This window comes from Eublepharis macularius, chromosome 3 (genome assembly GCF_028583425.1).
Source record: "Eublepharis macularius isolate TG4126 chromosome 3, MPM_Emac_v1.0, whole genome shotgun sequence".
NCBI lineage: Eukaryota > Metazoa > Chordata > Lepidosauria > Squamata > Eublepharidae > Eublepharis > Eublepharis macularius.
Window position 1 is genome coordinate 134,641,583 of NC_072792.1, and position 17,845 is coordinate 134,659,427.

The following is a 17,845-nucleotide window of genomic DNA, read 5'->3' on the forward strand; positions in this document are numbered from 1 at the left end:
TATATTTCCTGCTATTAGAAGAGCTAAAGTTGGGCTAATGCATTCATCCCAGAGCAGTCCAAGTGAAGCATAGTCCAAGAAAAGCATTGTCATTGTTTGTTCTTGGTGGAGAATGACCACAGAAAAATTACAGAGCTAATTACTGGACGACATGTGGCTTTCTGTGTAGCATATGCCATCTATTATGGCATATGATTCTATAAGTGATCACTGAAGGACATACTGAAATACTTGTTTCACATGCACATGTGAAATACACCACTTCTAGCTAAAGCCTTCAACTTTTCTTTGCTCTTCTAATTATGACAATGATAGTATCACATAGAAATGTGAATACTTACAAAATTAGACCAAGTGTTGTGTAATATATAGAATATAGGTCCTAGATATGGACGACCTTTGGGCAAATCTCCCAAATCTTCTCTCATACCTATCTGGCTTTATAGATCCATGGAAATAAACATGAAGTAATACCAATGTGGTGGTAATTTCATATCACTTATTTGGGAGTAAGTACTATATGAATTCAGGAGAGCTTACTTGCAGCTAAGTGGACTAGGGAAGTATCACATAGAAATGGTGTATAAAAGTTTTAATATAAGTCCCTGCGTTAAAAAGATACAAACATTAAACAAAAATGTAATCACATACTAAGTTCAGGCTATAGTCTTTTCATCTGGTAGGTATGGATACTTACAACTGGAAAACTATATTCTTCATGGTTGCTGGGGATGGGGAGAGACAAGAACTCTCCAGATCATAGCATGGCCATGAATTCAGCAGCAGGAGCATTTAGGAAACTGTTATTCCCATTGAGATTTAATCATATCTCCCAATTAGGGCTCTCGCTTTAAAAAGTAAGCCTGATTCCCTCCCAGCTCTCTTGAGATACAGCTTAATAACAGTCTTCTATTTATACTCATCCCAGGAGGGAGTGAGAAAGGCTATTCAAAGGGCGTTCTGGTCTCTTGGTTTTATGTATGGTCCCCTTCTCTCACTCTCTTGAGATATTGATTGGTGTGTGGCTCCCTCCAAGTTTTCTTATGACATAACGATGGTCTTCGTTCTTCCTTTCATCTCAGGAGACTGCAATGAGAGAAAGTGCACGAGAGAGCAACTGACTGTATTTGGTCTCACTTCGATGAGTGCGTGTTTGGGTGTTCACGGTTTATCAAGACTAGCAGTGCCATCCTAAGAACATTTTTCGGGGGGGGGGGGGGGCGTAAGCCTGACTGAACAGACTTGAGCAGGATTCTGAGAAACGTTCATGCTTTCTGCCATTCTGCAGGCAGAAGTGGTTCCTTTCTCTCCTGTCTCTTTCTTGCTGTCTCTGGAAAAGGCACCAGTGGGAGAAGGGGGGCCCCCACAGACAAAAAAGTCCTACAAGTTGGTGGCCTGCAAAGAGGAGAAGGGGGAGAGATCACCCCTCCTACCTTAGGAAAATAGTAGTAGTATATAGCCCAATGTGTGCTCTACTTAAATTAAAAATATAAGCTGAAAATTACATTATGTTACAACCATCAAAATGACAGCGAAGATAAAGAGAGTACAGTTCACAAATCGGGGTGCTTCTCTAATTTCCATATGTTGTAATTGTTGTTTATTTCACATTCATTCAAATTAAATATAGCCAGTCAATCCCTATACATGCACTGAGGATGATTAAGAAGCGCTTGATTTTGTCTCATTTGGTTGATTCTAAAAATATAGTGGGGTTTACTCAGATATAAGCTCCATTCAGTTTTGTGGGAGTTATTTAATATTTAGGTTTAGGAATGCAGTCGATCCAATACACTGGAGAAGTCCAAGGACAATCAGTCATATTAGTGGCAAGCTTATAGGAGCTAGTGTGCCATAACTCTGGATAGCATTGGGGGGGCTCACATGTTTCAAAGGAAAATTTGGCTGTATTAGTACAGCATTACATTAAAAAGGAGGTTGACTACACTGTTAAAACTCTCAGTTCGGCTAGGAGATCACCCATGACTACTTAAGTAGTTGAGAATTCCTCTGATATGCCTGCTCTTTCTTGTGAAATTGATTTTTCAAGCATCTATTTTGGAAGAGTTCTTTTCAAGTCCCTATCTATACTCTTGAATACCAGCTGACACTAACTAAACTCACCTTTTCCTGTGATGGGACTAGTAGATTGATTTCTTCTAGGCACAAATCATCCTCAGCATCTGTGTGTTCTCACATGTACACACATGCTCGTGGCTGTGTGTGCATGCATACATATGCATGTGTGCGTGCATGTAAGGAGCAGAAATTAAGTAGAGCATCTTGGCCAGCATCAACCATCCTAAGCAGAAGACTAAATCCTGTATCAAGTCTTCTGTGGCAAGTTATCTTTATTCAGTTTTCCCTTACAGAACAACTCATTCAACTTGTTCTGCACAGCAAGGTTTGTGTACAGAACATACCCTTTTGGTTGTTGTTGTTTTTTAATTGATATTTATTTTAGAAGAACAGGTATCATAATTAGAGTGTAGAACAAGATAACTGAGGAGGCAAGAGCAAGTTCAATAAGACACCAGTACAGAATGTAACAAATTGCAAATAAATACAGAAAAAGAGTGTCTTTGCATAGTTCAAAATTGAACATTGTGTGGCACCAGCGTGCTGTGTGAATTGGCATACGACAAACACACAGATCCACATTTTAGACCAAAAGTTTGCAGCTGCAAAAATATATATCCAAAGATCTCAAAAGGGGAAACTTAGAAGCAGATTTTAGCACATACGGTAACTAGCTATGCCCCCCCCTGCCCCACCCAAGTCAGGCCATGCTGTAGTGTGCCTGTGTTTATGTCTGTGTTTTAAAGGGGAAGATTGAGTTATATGATCTGTCTTGGCATGCCATATCCTGTCATTCCAGACTGGGAGGCTCCCTTGTTGCTCCCCATTTGTAGGCCGATGACATTCTGTCCTTGACGAAGTTGCTCCTCTGAAAACCCTCGTCGGTTCTTTTGTGCTTTTCTGTGAAGATGGATTAGACAAGTAACAAGTGCATTGTTACTTAAAAATTTGTGCATTGCTTTAAGTGCTTAGATAAGTTGGACAAGCAACTAAATTAATATACAAATTAAATAAAGCAAGATACCTCATTTAGTCACAAAAAGATTCCTGACCATTTTCAGGTTATGTATTCCCCTTCCCTGATACGAATTTTTAAGGAAACTGACCAGTAATGCAAATGCTCAAGTACTGTGTTCTGTCTAGTATGTAGTCATGGTTATTTCCACAGTATCCAAATACAAGAAGAAAAATTTCACAGACTTTTTCATAACATTCTGATCTCTTTCAAAAGAGATCAGAATACTAGCAGATCATCTTGGAAAGCTATTTGTAGATGCATTATATGTACCCACAAAATAGGGGGAGAAATGCTCTCTTAGCATTTCTGATAAAAAGTTTTTCCAGTGGCTGAGATCTTAAGTAATCTGGCTATCATCCAGCAAAACACTTAAGTGGATGCCCAAATGATCTGCTAGATTAAGGCAGGAATGTGCAAGACTGAACACCATTGTTCTAGAAATTGATCTTTTACAACAATCATAAAATAACCAGCACTGTCAATAATTCTTTACAAAAGCTGAGCTATATTTCACTTACTCCAGGGTGTGTATTCTTTACTGACAATGTACAACCATATGTCCCACCCACTGAGAAAGGAAGAAACTCTGCTTTTAAAATCACCATATACAGTAACTGTATTGGATACAAAGCTTCTTTGAAGAATCCTAGAAGGTTGTAAATGGCTTGTTGGATTTTGCCTAAGAAAATAGTTTCATTAAACTGTCATCATTTGAATTTCCAGTCTCCTCAGTTTCCAAGTCCGGCCACAGCACTGTACCTTCCTTGGGTTTCATGGTTGTAAAGAAAGGCTTTGAAATTTTCAGACAAGATGCCTCTGAATCCGAAGGATTATGGAGGAGGCCATCCAATGGTTAGAGGTTCTTGCTTTATTTTGAGCTGAAGCTGCAAGGCCTAGTACCATTTATTAGTTCCTGGCCACTTACCCCAATTTCTAAAAAATGTCATATCCCTTGACGAACTTTTAACTTCTCATAACAATTCTGAACCTCTTTAAATGATGAAATTATAGTAGAATATAGGTCAAGCTAGGCAAGATGTTAGAAGACCCATGACTGGACCTCCAGTACACTTTTCTTAATAAGCAGAGGCCACAATAGACTTGTTTCCTGCTTGCTTGAATGGGAAAAAAACAAGGCACCTTGGAGATACCCTGAATGTTTTACACCAAAAGCACCTGGGTCAGGGGGCAGCATTTGAAGCAAGGCAAACCCTTCTCCTCCATGCTATTGCCCCAGCCTAACTGAGGGCCTGCCATGGTTGCTATTTACCGGGGGTGGGGGCGTGCTGAAGTTCTGGTGATGGATTATGAAGTGTCTCATCTAGTTTAACTTGCAGTTATGCAAAAAAGCTATCACACATGATCTGTATGACTTAGACCAACCCTATGAATGTTTATGCAGAAGCTCCAATTAATTCAGTGAGACTTCCTCCCAAGTACATGTCTAGAGGATCAGAACGACCACAAACTTGGAAGCAAGAACAACATGCATTCAGCCCTGAGTACGGCACCCAAAGTCTTTCCACCTCAACAACTATATTGTGTAATGCATATATATTTCTCTCATGTCATTTGTACTTCCCATTTGTACTTCTTTTGCAAGGATACTGCAAAACAGGTTGGGGTGGATCCTACTCCTAACATTCCAGTAAGAAAAGTTTATTTATTTTAAAAAATATATTAATAACCCCCCTTTCCTTTAAACACAAGTTCAAAGTCTTTCTTTAGCCCAATAAGAATTCCTTCAACTTAAGTGGAGGAGGAAGGGAGGAAAGCTAGGGACTGCTTGGTCCCTAGCAGAGACTCCCTTAATTTAGTATAAAGGAAGATATGAAACTGCCCTATACTGAGCGAGGCCATTGGTTTATCATCCAGACTTGTTCTGATTATACTTACTGGTGGTGGCTATCCAAGGACTCAGTGAAACAAAGATCCCTCCCATCACTGCCCACTGAGATCCTGTAAGTAGAGAAACTAAGAACTTAACCTGGGTGGGACCTTCTGCATGAAAATATGTGCTCTGCCACTGAGCCTCCCTTCTCTTTCCATGTTCTCTACTAAAAGAAATTGCCATTATTGTGCAAAGGCTTTGAGTACCTTCAAATACCCTTTAAAACAAGCTTAGGAAATATTCATATGAACAATATGTATATTCATATACATATGTACAGGTTTTACTCGATTAAAATGTTTAGAGAAGACTAAAATCATAAATCTTCCCATTGCTTAGAAGCAGTTTTTCACAAGAGATAAGAACTCTCTAAGTATCTAGCAAAGTCCCTCTACTTTATAGCCATTCTCTGTCAGTTTGGACAACTGATTTGTCTGCAAGAGTGGTGCTTCTTATTCTTGTTTAAATGATAAATGAACACACTGCTTGGTACTGAGAGCCTATTCATAAAGGCATACAGGTTCTAGGTGGGCTACAGGAAATCCAGTAATACTAGGAATGACAGTCCTGGCACTGGTAAATGCTGGGAAAATTAGAGGGCAGCACCTGGGGAGTTTCAGGGGAATGTGGCGTCATTTCCAGGTGATGCTCTAGGAATTTCTCCAATCACTATGGTCTTTACTGTAGTAAATTCCTAGAAAAATCCCCAGTAAATTCCTAAGGGAAATTCCTGGCAGGTCACCCTCAAACCTATTCACCCCCTTCCCCCTGGACACATTTTTCTCCTGCTCCTCAAATTATCAAGGGTAGGGGACTGAGAGAGGGGGTGGGAGACTTCCCACTGCCACCAGGCAAATAGTAAGTCTAGGTGATACGAAAGGATGTAGGGGAGTAGCTAAACATTGGGGACAAATCTTTTCACTACATTTTTAAAAAGTGAATTCTCAACATGATATGTAAAAAGGAAAATCATTAGACAAAATGCTTTCAGAATTGATTTGATTGATTTCACCACCACCACCACCCCCGGCCCATTTTAATCTTGAAAATATCCCGGAACAAACCTTTTAATCTTACTAAAGCAATTGTAAGGAGAGAACCTAGGACAGCAAGGTAACATCTGAAAATATTCTCAGCCAAATGTCCTAAATCCACTTCCAGCCCCAAGGCAGGGAATAGCATTTCTTTAAAATAACATATTTAACTGTGTTCTAAAATTGTTGCCGGGGGATGGGTTAGTATGATCCTTACCTGTGAAACCAAGATGGATCCCCCCTATAACATCCATCATCCCTTGTGACAGCCTCACTGCCCAAAGCCATTAAAGTTCTTTGCACAGCCGCCATGTCTTTTCCTACAAATGAAGAAAGTCACATTATTTACTTGGGAATTATCCAGTTATATATTCAGCAGTAGAGTGGATGCAAATTTAATCCTAAAACTTTTCACTTCATTATTCTCTGTTTCTTGAGATCCAATATCAGGGGGCCCATAGCCCACAGCTACATTTCCCTCCACCTGGGGAAGTGCTCCACTGATTGTCATGAAGTCACACTCTGTCCTTAAGGGCATTTGGGAAACTGAGCCATTCACCACATCTTGCTCTTGGCATTGTGCTCTGAAACATGTTCCTACTTTGTATTAATTTTGTTCGCAAATGTACATCCTGTTGAGAGGCATTGGGGCCTCTGTACTGGGGATCTGGGCCAGTATACCCTTCAGTACCATGCTTGAGCCTTAGGCCTTCAGCTGGCCTGAGAATGTAGAGAGGAGTGGGGGTAAGGTTGCCAGTTCCAAGTTGGGAAATTCCTGGAGAACTCGGGGGTGAAACCTGGAGAAAGTGGAGTTTGGGGAGGGAAAAGACCTTGGCATGGCATAATTCCATAGAGTCCACCCTCCAAAGTAGCCATTTTCTCCAGGTGAACTGATCTCTGTGGCCTGGAGACCAGTTTTAATTCTGGGAGATCTCCAGCCTCTACCTGGAGGCTGACAACCCTAAGTGGAGGTTATCATTCACCTTTGGCCACCACTTTTTTTCTGTCCAGGCTGTCCTTCTGACATTAGGAAACTTAGCCTCTCCCCTGCTTAGCCTGCAGAAACACCTGCCCCAGAGAGCTTGCCTGTTTCTCACAATGGGTAGCAGCCTCTACGAAAGGCCAAATGTGGGCTGGATGCATCCACCTTCCAGTTGACCTCCGAAACATATGCAGCTCCTTAAAGGGCCAAGCCAATGCATGCAGCATCACACTTGCTACTGTGTACAAAAGCAGGCAGGGGCAGAGGGCCACACCCATTGTTGCCATGAGGCTCCAGCCAGCCATTTCCCCCTCCCTGCTGTTAAGTCCAGGGGCACTGTAACTGTCCCCCCTGTACTGTCCACCTGTACTGTCCAAAATATGTCCAATTTAAATTTAAAATTAAAAATGCAACAAACTAATTCAACAATACAATACACAACATTTTGAAAAAGCAGCTAGCTTTTCAATATATTAATGGGGCATAAAGCAACCAGCATAACCCACAGGATGATAACATGCAAGGCGATCAAGGTGAATTAAAATTGCTCAGGTTCATGACTGCCCCTTGCTAAACTTTTCAATGAGCCCTGAATCCTGGTCACAAATAGCTGTTGCTAAAGCTCCTTATCTGCTCCTTCCTCCTGCTTCAGGCCCAATAAACATTGTTCTTCTACTACCTCTAAGACTGCACCTTCCTTTCTGCCATCTATAACATCAGAGTCTCCATTATTTCTTTGTTCCCCTGCTGCTCTGAAATACCAGGGTGATTTCTATCAGCTACCTCAATACAGATGCTAATTTACGCAAAGTTCTGTCAAAGTACTGCCAATTCCATGCTGGGAACTTAAATCCAAGAAAGCACAGACCTGATTTGGATTTGGACCATGGTACACAGGGAGAGGTTGCATACGTTTTCTTCCCTGTGCTGCGTTCCCAATCTTAAACAACTGAGAGGCCAGGGTGGATAAAAACCAATGATTTTTAAAAAAAAAAACAAAAAAATCAGATTGTTTTGATTTAAATCAGATTTTTTTCATAAAATGTTTTTGAGGAAAAATTTATCTAAAGATAGTTTTCTATTTAAGATACATTATAGTCCCAAGATTATCATCATGAAATAAGGATTAGTTTTTAATTATGTAGCATGATGCTGTATATTCATGCAATGTTTAAATTTTTTGGTAAACAAATCCCATTAATCCATTCACAATGTCATGTTCTTCCAGAGGCTTCTGTAAAATCATTGGGCAATTTTTCTGTCTAGAAGATATTATCACTTGGTTTTACCATTCTCAAAACTGTGAATTTGTGTCTGCAGAGATCACATCTCTTCTTCACAGCAAAAAGGTTATAAAATAAACATACACAGTTAAGGAAAAGACCTTAATCCCACTGTTCCTTTGCAAATCTTTGTACACAGAACCAACCCCTTACCTCTTAAATGCTAAGTTTCAAAAAATTCAATGAATAGAAGATTGTTGGGAATAGAATAGATCTGCACAAGAAGCTAAGTGTGAGGAGTCTTTATGCAGAAAAGAATGAGTCTTTATGTAGACAACCATGATTTAAATCTAGTCTTACTGATTAGTGATTTAAATCGTGATTTAAATCAATTTGATTTAAATCAAATCCACCCTGTGAGGGGCTAATTGCCCCACTGGGGACTCCACATGCTTTGATGGGATAAGCTAGATTTCCCCAGTGGGCAATATCATACATGGACCTAGGGAAAATGTAGTTAGCCTTAGAGTCAAAGAAGACTACTAGAAGTCTAATTTGGTTTCACAAGCATTTTTACAGCTAAATAGAGCATCAATTTTGATCAGAAATATGACACAGGAAGGAGACTATTTCCTGATTTCAGAACCACTCCTAAGAGTTGCTATTTTTCCTATTGGGAAAAAGAACACTTCAAGTGCAATGCTAAATAGAATAAAGATCTCAAAATCAAAATACTCCAGCAATACAAACCCAAGCAGAGTTATACTCCTCTTCAATGGGTTCAGGACTGCACAGCACAAGTACTATAGAAATGCTATTGCTAACTATTATTGTTAAAATGAATTCTTAATTACCTGTGTGGAATCCTTTTGCACCTTATGGATGACCTAGCCTTCTCCCTAATACTGACAAAACCGCCTTCCACTGCTACCCAGTATAAGGAGGAAGATAAATTGGGCCCAGTACTGTCTGTGCTGAAGAGTTGTTTGTTAATATCAAAGGCAAAGATATTCAAAATTCTACTTTCCCCGCTCTCCTATATAGCATACAATGCAGCACAATCATCTCTGACAGTTGAAAATGACTATCAACGCCGTTTGTCTTATTCTAATCCATATCAAATATCCCTCATTTCTGTTTCGATAAAAATATAGTTTCATGGGTGTGATAATAAAAAAAAACCTTGTTCTTTTGCATTGAAACATTTCCTCCATGGAGCAAGTTATTGAGCATTGTTTCTTTTTCTCCAATGATTATTGCTTCATCTCTTGCTTTAACCACTCCGTGAGGGAAAAGCAGAAGTGGCTTTTGTGAGGGAGCAGAGGTTGATTCATACCTCCTGAGGCAATGCCTATGGCTAAAACTTCCTAACTGCTCCCTGGCCATCATTAGTATCTACAAAAGTGATTAAATGTACAATGCAGACAAGCTCCCAGGCTGACAGTCTAATTTAAAACACAAAATAGACAGGAACTGTGAAGAAGATGCTAAACTGAACACTGGGTAAAAATAAGAAATAGAAAATAATCACACCTAAGGGATAGACTCGTGTTTGCTATAAAAGCTTGCTTTTGTTTTGTTTTGTGTGGTGGGGTGCAAGTGTTTATCCTGAATGAAGTACATAGATTAGACAGCTGCTGTGCACATGCTTTTCCTCTACATGGAGATTAGCTCCGTGTGAGAAAAATGCCATGCATGAAGAGGGCCTTAATGTGGCTATTTTTCTGGAGGATGTTCATAACTATTCAGTACAGGGTATTTGAAATAATTCACCATGCAGGGGATTAAAATGATCATGTAATTTGACCCTACATAGTGGAGAAGGGAGGGAAAATGCCCAAGCAGGAAACCACATCAAAGATAAAATGAGAGACAATATCATCTGGGTGATTATTCAAATTATGAAAATGGAATATGATACAGACCTGTATTCAGAAAACCAAACAAGGAATGTCAACTGAAATACAAAGTATTCTGAATGTTTACTCTTCCCTCAGTTCAGCATTTCAACATACCCATGCAGCTGCCTTATACTAAGTCAGACCATTGGTCTGTAAAAGTGCAGTATTGTCTACACTGATTGGCCGCAGGTCTCCAGCATCTTAAGCAGAGGCCTTTCACATTACCCACTACCTGATTCTTTTAACTGGAGATGCTGGGACTTGAACCTTGTGAGCCCCGGCCCCACTCAAGCCAAATGGCCAAACATCAAGTTCTATATGAGAATCTGCATTTTGGATATCCTTACATTTTCTTTAACATTAAAAAGTAGCCATCAGGAGGTAGGCTAGTTTAATCAGGGTCATGAAGCTGACTGCATCCCTTTCAGAATAGAAGTCATTGCCTAGAGCATACTGTGGGTACACTACCCACGTTTACCTGTCTTTTCTAATAGCACCAGGAGACAATTCTATCACTGAAAAGGTACGCGTGACATAGGGTTTAAGTGCCTTTTTCATGCCATTACCTTAAACCAAAGAGCCACTGTGGTTAGTGTTGGACTAGTATAGTATCTGGGACAGCAAAGTTAGAATTCCCACTCTGCCATGGAAGCTTGCTGGGACACACACTCTCAGCCTAACCTATCTCACAGGGTTTTTATGAGATAAAATGTAGACAAAAATTATGTAAACCACCTTGGGCTCCCATTGGGGAGAAATGTGGGGTATAAATGAAGTTTTAAAAAATTAAACTATTTTGCAGATGCTTTTTAACATTATAAATATAGGGATATTTGATCAGAGATCTCTCACATAATTATTCTGGCAGCAAAACTACATGTTAATGTCAACAACACTTACGAAACTATAGATCAAAGCCATATACAATTTCCATCCTTTACTGTTCCCTGATGGTTGAGCTAAATGTATGTATACTTATTTACATTTCTGTCTAGTCATGTATAAAGTAGGGGGAGGTCTATTTTTTAACAGAAAATGAAGTGTGCAAGTGAGGGAAAATAAAACCTTTCCTCAGTTCCTCCTTAGCTTAGCTGCATGCTATTACTTTAAGTATTTTTCTTCAAACTTGACTCACTTTCAGTGGTGGAGACAGGCTGGGGGAAAACTGCTTCAAGCAAAAGCATACAATGTAATCTTAAGGAGAGTGACAATCTTCACTGAAGACAACGGGCTTAGAAGGGTTAATGCTGTTTAAGACTGGACTGACAGTAAGGAGGAGGAGGGGATGAGTTCAGCTTACTTTACCTGATGGTACCATTTTAATTTGAAAAATACAGTATCAGCCCCTACTATATAAATCAATGAATAGACTCATGGATAAACATGTCTACCATGTGTCAACCATGTCGAGTTTGGCTATGAATTTCTGAATGCAATCACCTATTGGATAGGTGTTTTTAACCCTCAAAACATTGGATTTAAATCATATGAGGGTACTAATGCTAGCAACTGAGCTAAGTAGTCTATCCAAGGCCTGTATTTTGACAGCGATTATTATTATGTGGATATTTAGTCTTCTGTTCAGGGTTACCTGATGTTAGGGTTGCCAGGTCCCCTTATTGTCCTGGTGGTGGTGAGAAACCTGGCACTCACTTCTAGGATATCGGCCCGGCACGAAGCCTGGGAGCAGTCCTGGGGCCTACGTGATGACGTCACTCCTGGGAGTGACATAGTTGTGCCGTGCCAGGAATGCACCCCCCATCGGCCAGGTGAGTGGTGGCGGGGGGAGGAGGCTGGGAGTGGGGCATTCTCTACTCTCACTGGTGGAGAATGTCCCTACCAGATGTCTCTACAACTGTGACAGATGTCCTTCATGGAATGTGCTTCATTCAATAACATAACACAGACATAAAAATCAATGGATATTATTTATTCCAGAAATATATGGACTAGCTGGAAATACTTCAGAGTGGAGCAGCAAAATGATCAAATGCACTGAAGGCAAATCCTATGAGGTAATGCTGAAGAAATGCATTGGGTTTAGCATAATGAGGAAAATTATCCCTGAAAATGGTTTATCTCAGTATTCCAGTTTATATCAGCATAAGAGGAGTGGACTTAAACTACATAGAAACCAATTTAAGCAACAGAAAAACTTCCTAATTCTAAAATCAGTTCAATAATAGAAGAAGCTGCAAAAGGAGCTTATAGGTTAACTTTTCTTGGAAGTTTTGAGGAACCTGGACATGTATCTGTTGGGGAAGCTAATGCTTTAGACCAATGATTTTAAAGCTCTATCGACAGCCCTGGGAATCCGTGAAAACTTATCACAGGTTACTTATTGAGGGAATCAGTAATGGCAGATGAGCCTGTCGAAGACTGTTGGCCCACCACTACAGATATTTCCTGCAAAGTATAGCTGCAGTAGCCTGTTGTTTGAGTTATAAGATATATTCCCATTTGAATTATATATTCTCACTTCAATGGAGAAACGGTAAGGTAAAACAGCCGCACCATTTTGCTACATAGACAGCATGAGCCAGGTAGTCCTCTACAAACCACTGGGTGCGTTGTTGACCTGGAAAGGTTAACTTGAAATGGAAAATTTGGCATCCATGGCTTCAGGCATGTACACCATTCATAGACAGGATCCAAAGTCTAAATAATGAGGATAAGCCAACATATAATTATGGTTGCCCATAAGTTTTATTAGAAATAGGCGTGTAGACACTGGCAATGGGTTAGAAAAAATGTTCTCGTACAAACTTTCAACACAAAATTTTATGAGGGTGGTGGCATGGAAACACAGATGGAAACCACTAGTTGAACTGGGCTATTTGTCCTTAAATTGACATGACATTTTGATGCCCATGTAAGAAATGGTGAAAGAAATAAGGAAGCCGACACAGAGAACTGGCCATATTGAACATATCTCAAGTTGATTGTACAGTGGCAAGGGCTTAGGCCTAACCTGTTGAGCCCAACAGCTGCAGGGCAGCTTGCACACCATCACAGTTCATCTGCTGGGTAAGTGTGGGTGGAATAATTGGCAACAGAGGCATGACACAGGTGGGTCCCTATCCAAAGCAAAGCATCAGTTGTGACAGCAAACAAGAACATAAAGCAGTGTAAAAACAACACAAGCACAAGCCTCAGTCCCTTTTTTTAAAACCCCAGGTGGGCCAAAGGTATTCCACCCCTACACACCTTCTAACCAGGTAATCCCATGATCATCAAACTGTGATGTAAGCCCACAATGTGAAATAAGGCCAAACAGAGTTGGCACTCAGCCCACAAGACCCAGAGGGCACAAATGGGCTTCCACTTGAGCACAAGCTATTAGCCCTTGGAAACAGACTTTCCATATAATCACATTTTGCTAGTTGTGCCAAAACAACTATTTAAACTATTTAAAGCAGGCATTTTCTTCGGTTTTTGTATATTCCTGTCAGACTGTTCTCATTTAATCATGAATTGGCACAAAAGATTCTATTAAGGACTGGAAAATAAGAAATACCTCAGAGAAGATAACAAATCACTTAGAAAAACATGGTACTGCAGCTCGCAAACAAGAGAGAAAGATAATGACATTAGGGAATTTTTCCCCTCAGAGAAATGCACGATTAACACCCATCTGTGTAGCGTAGGACAAAGAATGCAACTGTCACTTTGGTGACAGCTTATATATACAAAGAGGTGTACCTTCCCATAAATCCACCGTCTGGAAAATATCTGTTGTTCTTACTCCATAAATTTCTGCAGCTTTCAGGAACTGAGAAATTTGCTCCATTTGTTTGAAAGCCATCTTTGATTCTGAGATCTTTGGAATGGGTTCTTTCCCCCTTGGATGTAAACTGTTTATTAACTTGCACAGCAGCTGGGAGATTAAAGATAGAAGCAGAATTGAAAGGGGAAAATAATCAATTAGTTCCAGTTGACAGAAGACGAAATGCATGTGTTGTTTAATTTATGCTAAATGGGCATTCTGGTGCCACTGGTAGCAGTAAATTTTTAATGAAAACAATAAACATAGAAATGTATACATAGTTGAGAATAATTCCAGTAAATATGTTAAAACCTCCCAGCCCAAGCTTTCTTATCCACAACTGGACAAAACATACATGGATGTACTTGAGCATACAAAATCAAATCATTTGCTAAAGGTTATATAACAATTGACAGTTGTGTAGGAAAGCAGAAATTACTCTGAAGATATCAACTTAAGATATCAGTTTAAAAAATCCTAAATGCAAATGTTGGCATCTTTGTGCTAGCTTGGTAAACAGATGTATTATCGCTTAAAGTCTTTGGTTCTCTCCAAAATTAGATCAGGATATGTTACACAGACAATTTTCTTCTTTTCTTTTTTCGATAAATAACAACACTAATTGGTTTCTAAAGAAGATAAGCCTGGTATTTGAAAACTTGGTTTAAAAAAATCTGCCCTAATTGTCAGAGAAATGGTAATCAGTAGTTACCATATTACATAATCATCCATCTGTCTCTGCAAGCATATGTTTACTGCTCCTGTGCAGATCTCCGGATCATAATGCTTCATAGTTTTAAATGTTTTGTTTTAATTGCTATCTGCCTTGAATCTTCATAAGACATACATGGTTAAGACATTAAAATACTAAATTCACAATAATATAGTACAATGTGAGTTTATATCCCCAATCCTAAACACATGATTTACAGTCAGCCCATAAGTGGGGTGTACCATTCTAAGTCCAGTGAAGTCTATGGGCTTAGAAAAGTGTAACTCCGTTTAGGGTTGTACTGCTAATACTGTTTACTTTCAAGCAATGTGTTTTGAAGAAGAGCACCAAAAGAAATTGATTAGCTTGACCCGATGTAAATAAAGATGGGAAAAGTTAAAGACCAATTGTTATTGTATGCATATATTACTATTTGAAGCAGTTGTAACATCAGACGGTTACTTACTGTTCCATCCATTAGCCATTTCTGAAAATGTTGCCTTCCAGGAGGAGGTTGCTCTATATTTTCACCACATTGTACAATAATCCAGTCCACCAAACGACTTTCCAGTTCTGGGTCATATTTTTGTTCAATCTTCTCCTGGACTTCTCGGCTTAAGCCATAGCTTGGTCCCCTGTTGGCCATCTCTAGGAAGAAGAAAAACCACTTTATTTAATTTGTAAGGAGCACATTATGCAGCATCTATTCAGAACACTCAATAAGGATTCTAAAGCTGCCCAAAAAGGTTTCAAAAAGAGTGTTAAAAAATCAAGATTGTGTCTTTTAATATGGTGCCAAATATTTTAAAGATTATATATAAAACCCCCCAAGCTTAGCAGAGGTTGCAAGCGATGTTCCTCCAGTTGCTAGGAAGAGATGTAAGCATTTCAGGTTAATGTTGCATCTGCTGGCAAAATCCAGAGGTATAATTTGGGGGAGGTTAAGCAACAAAAAAAATGACTATACAGGAGGACTTGAGATCCTTTCAGTGATGCAGTGAGCTTCTCTCAGCAGTAATCTAGGTCTGAAAATGCAGGGACCATCGAAGCCAGAAATGTTGGTTAAAATTTAAGATGAGATCAAGGTTGCTGCAATGTTCTGCTGCGCTTGGTACTGCTGCTGTAGAAGCATCGTGATTTGGAGGAGGGTGTATTGATTTGATTTTCCTCACCGATGAGGAGGGTCAAAGCAGGGGCGTTGCTAAGAGCTATTAAAGAGGCCCTCCTACTCTGACATAGCAGTGAGGGAGTCCTATTCATCTCGCTCAGCTGCAGCAGCCTGCTCCTCTGCGCACATTTCCGCTGCTGTCAATCCCCCGTGCCTTCCAGGCTGCACTTCTGTTCTTATGCTGCGTTGTCATAGGGCTCAAGAAGATGATGACAGTTTAAAATACTCTCAGGATAAACAGCTGTTCATCTATTTTTCTTTACAACTAAGAGAGAAAAATCTGCACCTGGGCAACTGTAAACAATGCTCTTTTGTAATCAATGCTGCTTTGCAGCCTTTCATTTTCCAGCAAGGTGACGAGGTGAATTTTAATAGAATGGAAATACAATTTTTTGAAAAAGGAGCATCGTAAGTCTGGGTAGGATTTCTTTCCCCTGATTCCCAAGCACTAGAGAGCTTAGATGCTGGCCATAGTAGCAGCCGTAAATGCTTCTCTGAGCACAACATTCAACCCCCTTTTGCTTGTTTATTTACATCATTTCTGCACCATTTTCTTCCCAGTGGGGACCCAGAGTGGCTTACATCATTCTCCTCTCTTTTATTCTAATGACAACTCTGTGAGGTAGGTTAGGCTGGCCCAAAGTCATCCAGCAAGCTTCCATGGCAGACTGGGGATTTGAACCTGGTTTTCCCACCTCCTACTCTGCTATGCTAACCACTACACTATGCTGTCTTGGGACATGAAGGTGGATATTTTTTCAGTGGTCCTTAATCTATGCATGAATAATCTTTTGCCACTGACTGCATTGCTAACACATCCTGCGGCTGAGAAGGGATACTTCTTTACAAGTGATACCAGCAGAAATTTGTTTTGTTTTGTAAAATGCTTCCTCCAAGGGCATAAAAACACTCTGGTATAACAGGGAGAGCTCTTTAAAAATTAAATTAAATTAAACACTCACAACAACCCCACCTGCATGTTGAAGTGGCATGGCCCAGCAGCACAGCTCTCACACAAACATGGTGATCATGTTTCCTTTTCCCTGAGGAATGTTTCCCATGACAAAGCCAAAGACACCATTGTAAAGGCATCTTTTCTTTTCTTCAAAATCTGCATACAATTGAGACATTTTCCACTGAGTAGCAGTCAAATACTTTCCACATCATATTTCTTTGGCTTTCTACAGCCAAACCACCTCTCTGCAGACTGTCTCTTCTGCCAAGTCATAGGCAACAGAACTTATATAATTCTCAGCATCTTCTGTGGTTGAATACATAAAATATTCAATAGGTGACCTCATTTGACTGCAGACTTTTGGTATTACGTGCTGGTAATTTTTAAAGGCTGAAATACTTTTTTGGTATAATCCAGCTTTCCGATACTCATCCCATTGTATACAGCTGTAGTTAAACAAATGAGCAAACCCATTTACTTAAACCTTGACATAAAGAGAGCCAGTTTGGTGTAGTGGTCAAGAGAGCGGGACTCTAATTTGGAGAGCTGGGCTTGATTCCCCACTCCTCCACTTGAAGCCAGCCGGGTGACCTTGGTGAGTCACAGCTTCTAGGAGTTCTCTCAGCCCCTCACCTCACAGGGTGTTTGTTATGGGGATAATAATAACATACTTTGTAAACCACTCTGAGTGGGCATTAAGTTGTCCTGAAGGGTGGTATATAAATTGAATGTTGTTGTTATTGTTATTATTACTACATATGTTGTATGTAAGGGGGCATACAGCACATTCTGGAATGTGCAGGTATAAAATTCATATGGTCTATGATATCCAAAACAAAATAAAACCCCAAAAGAAAAACAGGTTTTTAATTTATAGTGGTTTTGTTTATTAAATATTATAGCATGGCAATAGAAGAATATGAGTTCCGCATTAAGATTGCTTTCAAAAGGACAGGTCACACTGTAGGAACTATAGTTTGTAAAGGAATGGCAAATCTATTACATTTACTTCTCACTTCTCTTCCTTCGTATGTTAGAACTCAAGGAAACATACATTAAGTTCCCAGGAGGTCCCATACAAGCACTGACTGACCCCAGACTTGCTTAGCTTCACAA

General features: G+C 39.8%; 1 protein-coding gene across 2 annotated transcripts; it reads right to left on the reverse strand.

Annotated features, from left to right (window-relative positions):
- Positions 1–2,486: 2,486 nt before the first annotated feature.
- Positions 2,487–15,736, reverse strand: TAGLN3 (transgelin 3). 2 transcript variants are annotated; one of them, XM_054974164.1, is made up of 5 exons: positions 15,574–15,736; positions 15,073–15,254; positions 13,831–14,005; positions 6,240–6,342; positions 2,487–2,979 (listed from the first exon to the last, which is right to left on the reverse strand). In XM_054974164.1, the coding sequence occupies exons 2-5, from the start codon at positions 15,250–15,252 to the stop codon at positions 2,838–2,840; spliced, it is 600 nt and encodes a 199-aa protein (XP_054830139.1). In that variant the 5' UTR covers positions 15,253–15,254; positions 15,574–15,736; the 3' UTR covers positions 2,487–2,837. The 2 variants fall into 2 exon arrangements, with proteins under 2 accessions (XP_054830139.1, XP_054830140.1); XM_054974165.1 differs by lacking the exon at positions 15,574–15,736 and having other exon boundaries at positions 15,073–15,302.
- Positions 15,737–17,845: the final 2,109 nt, after the last annotated feature.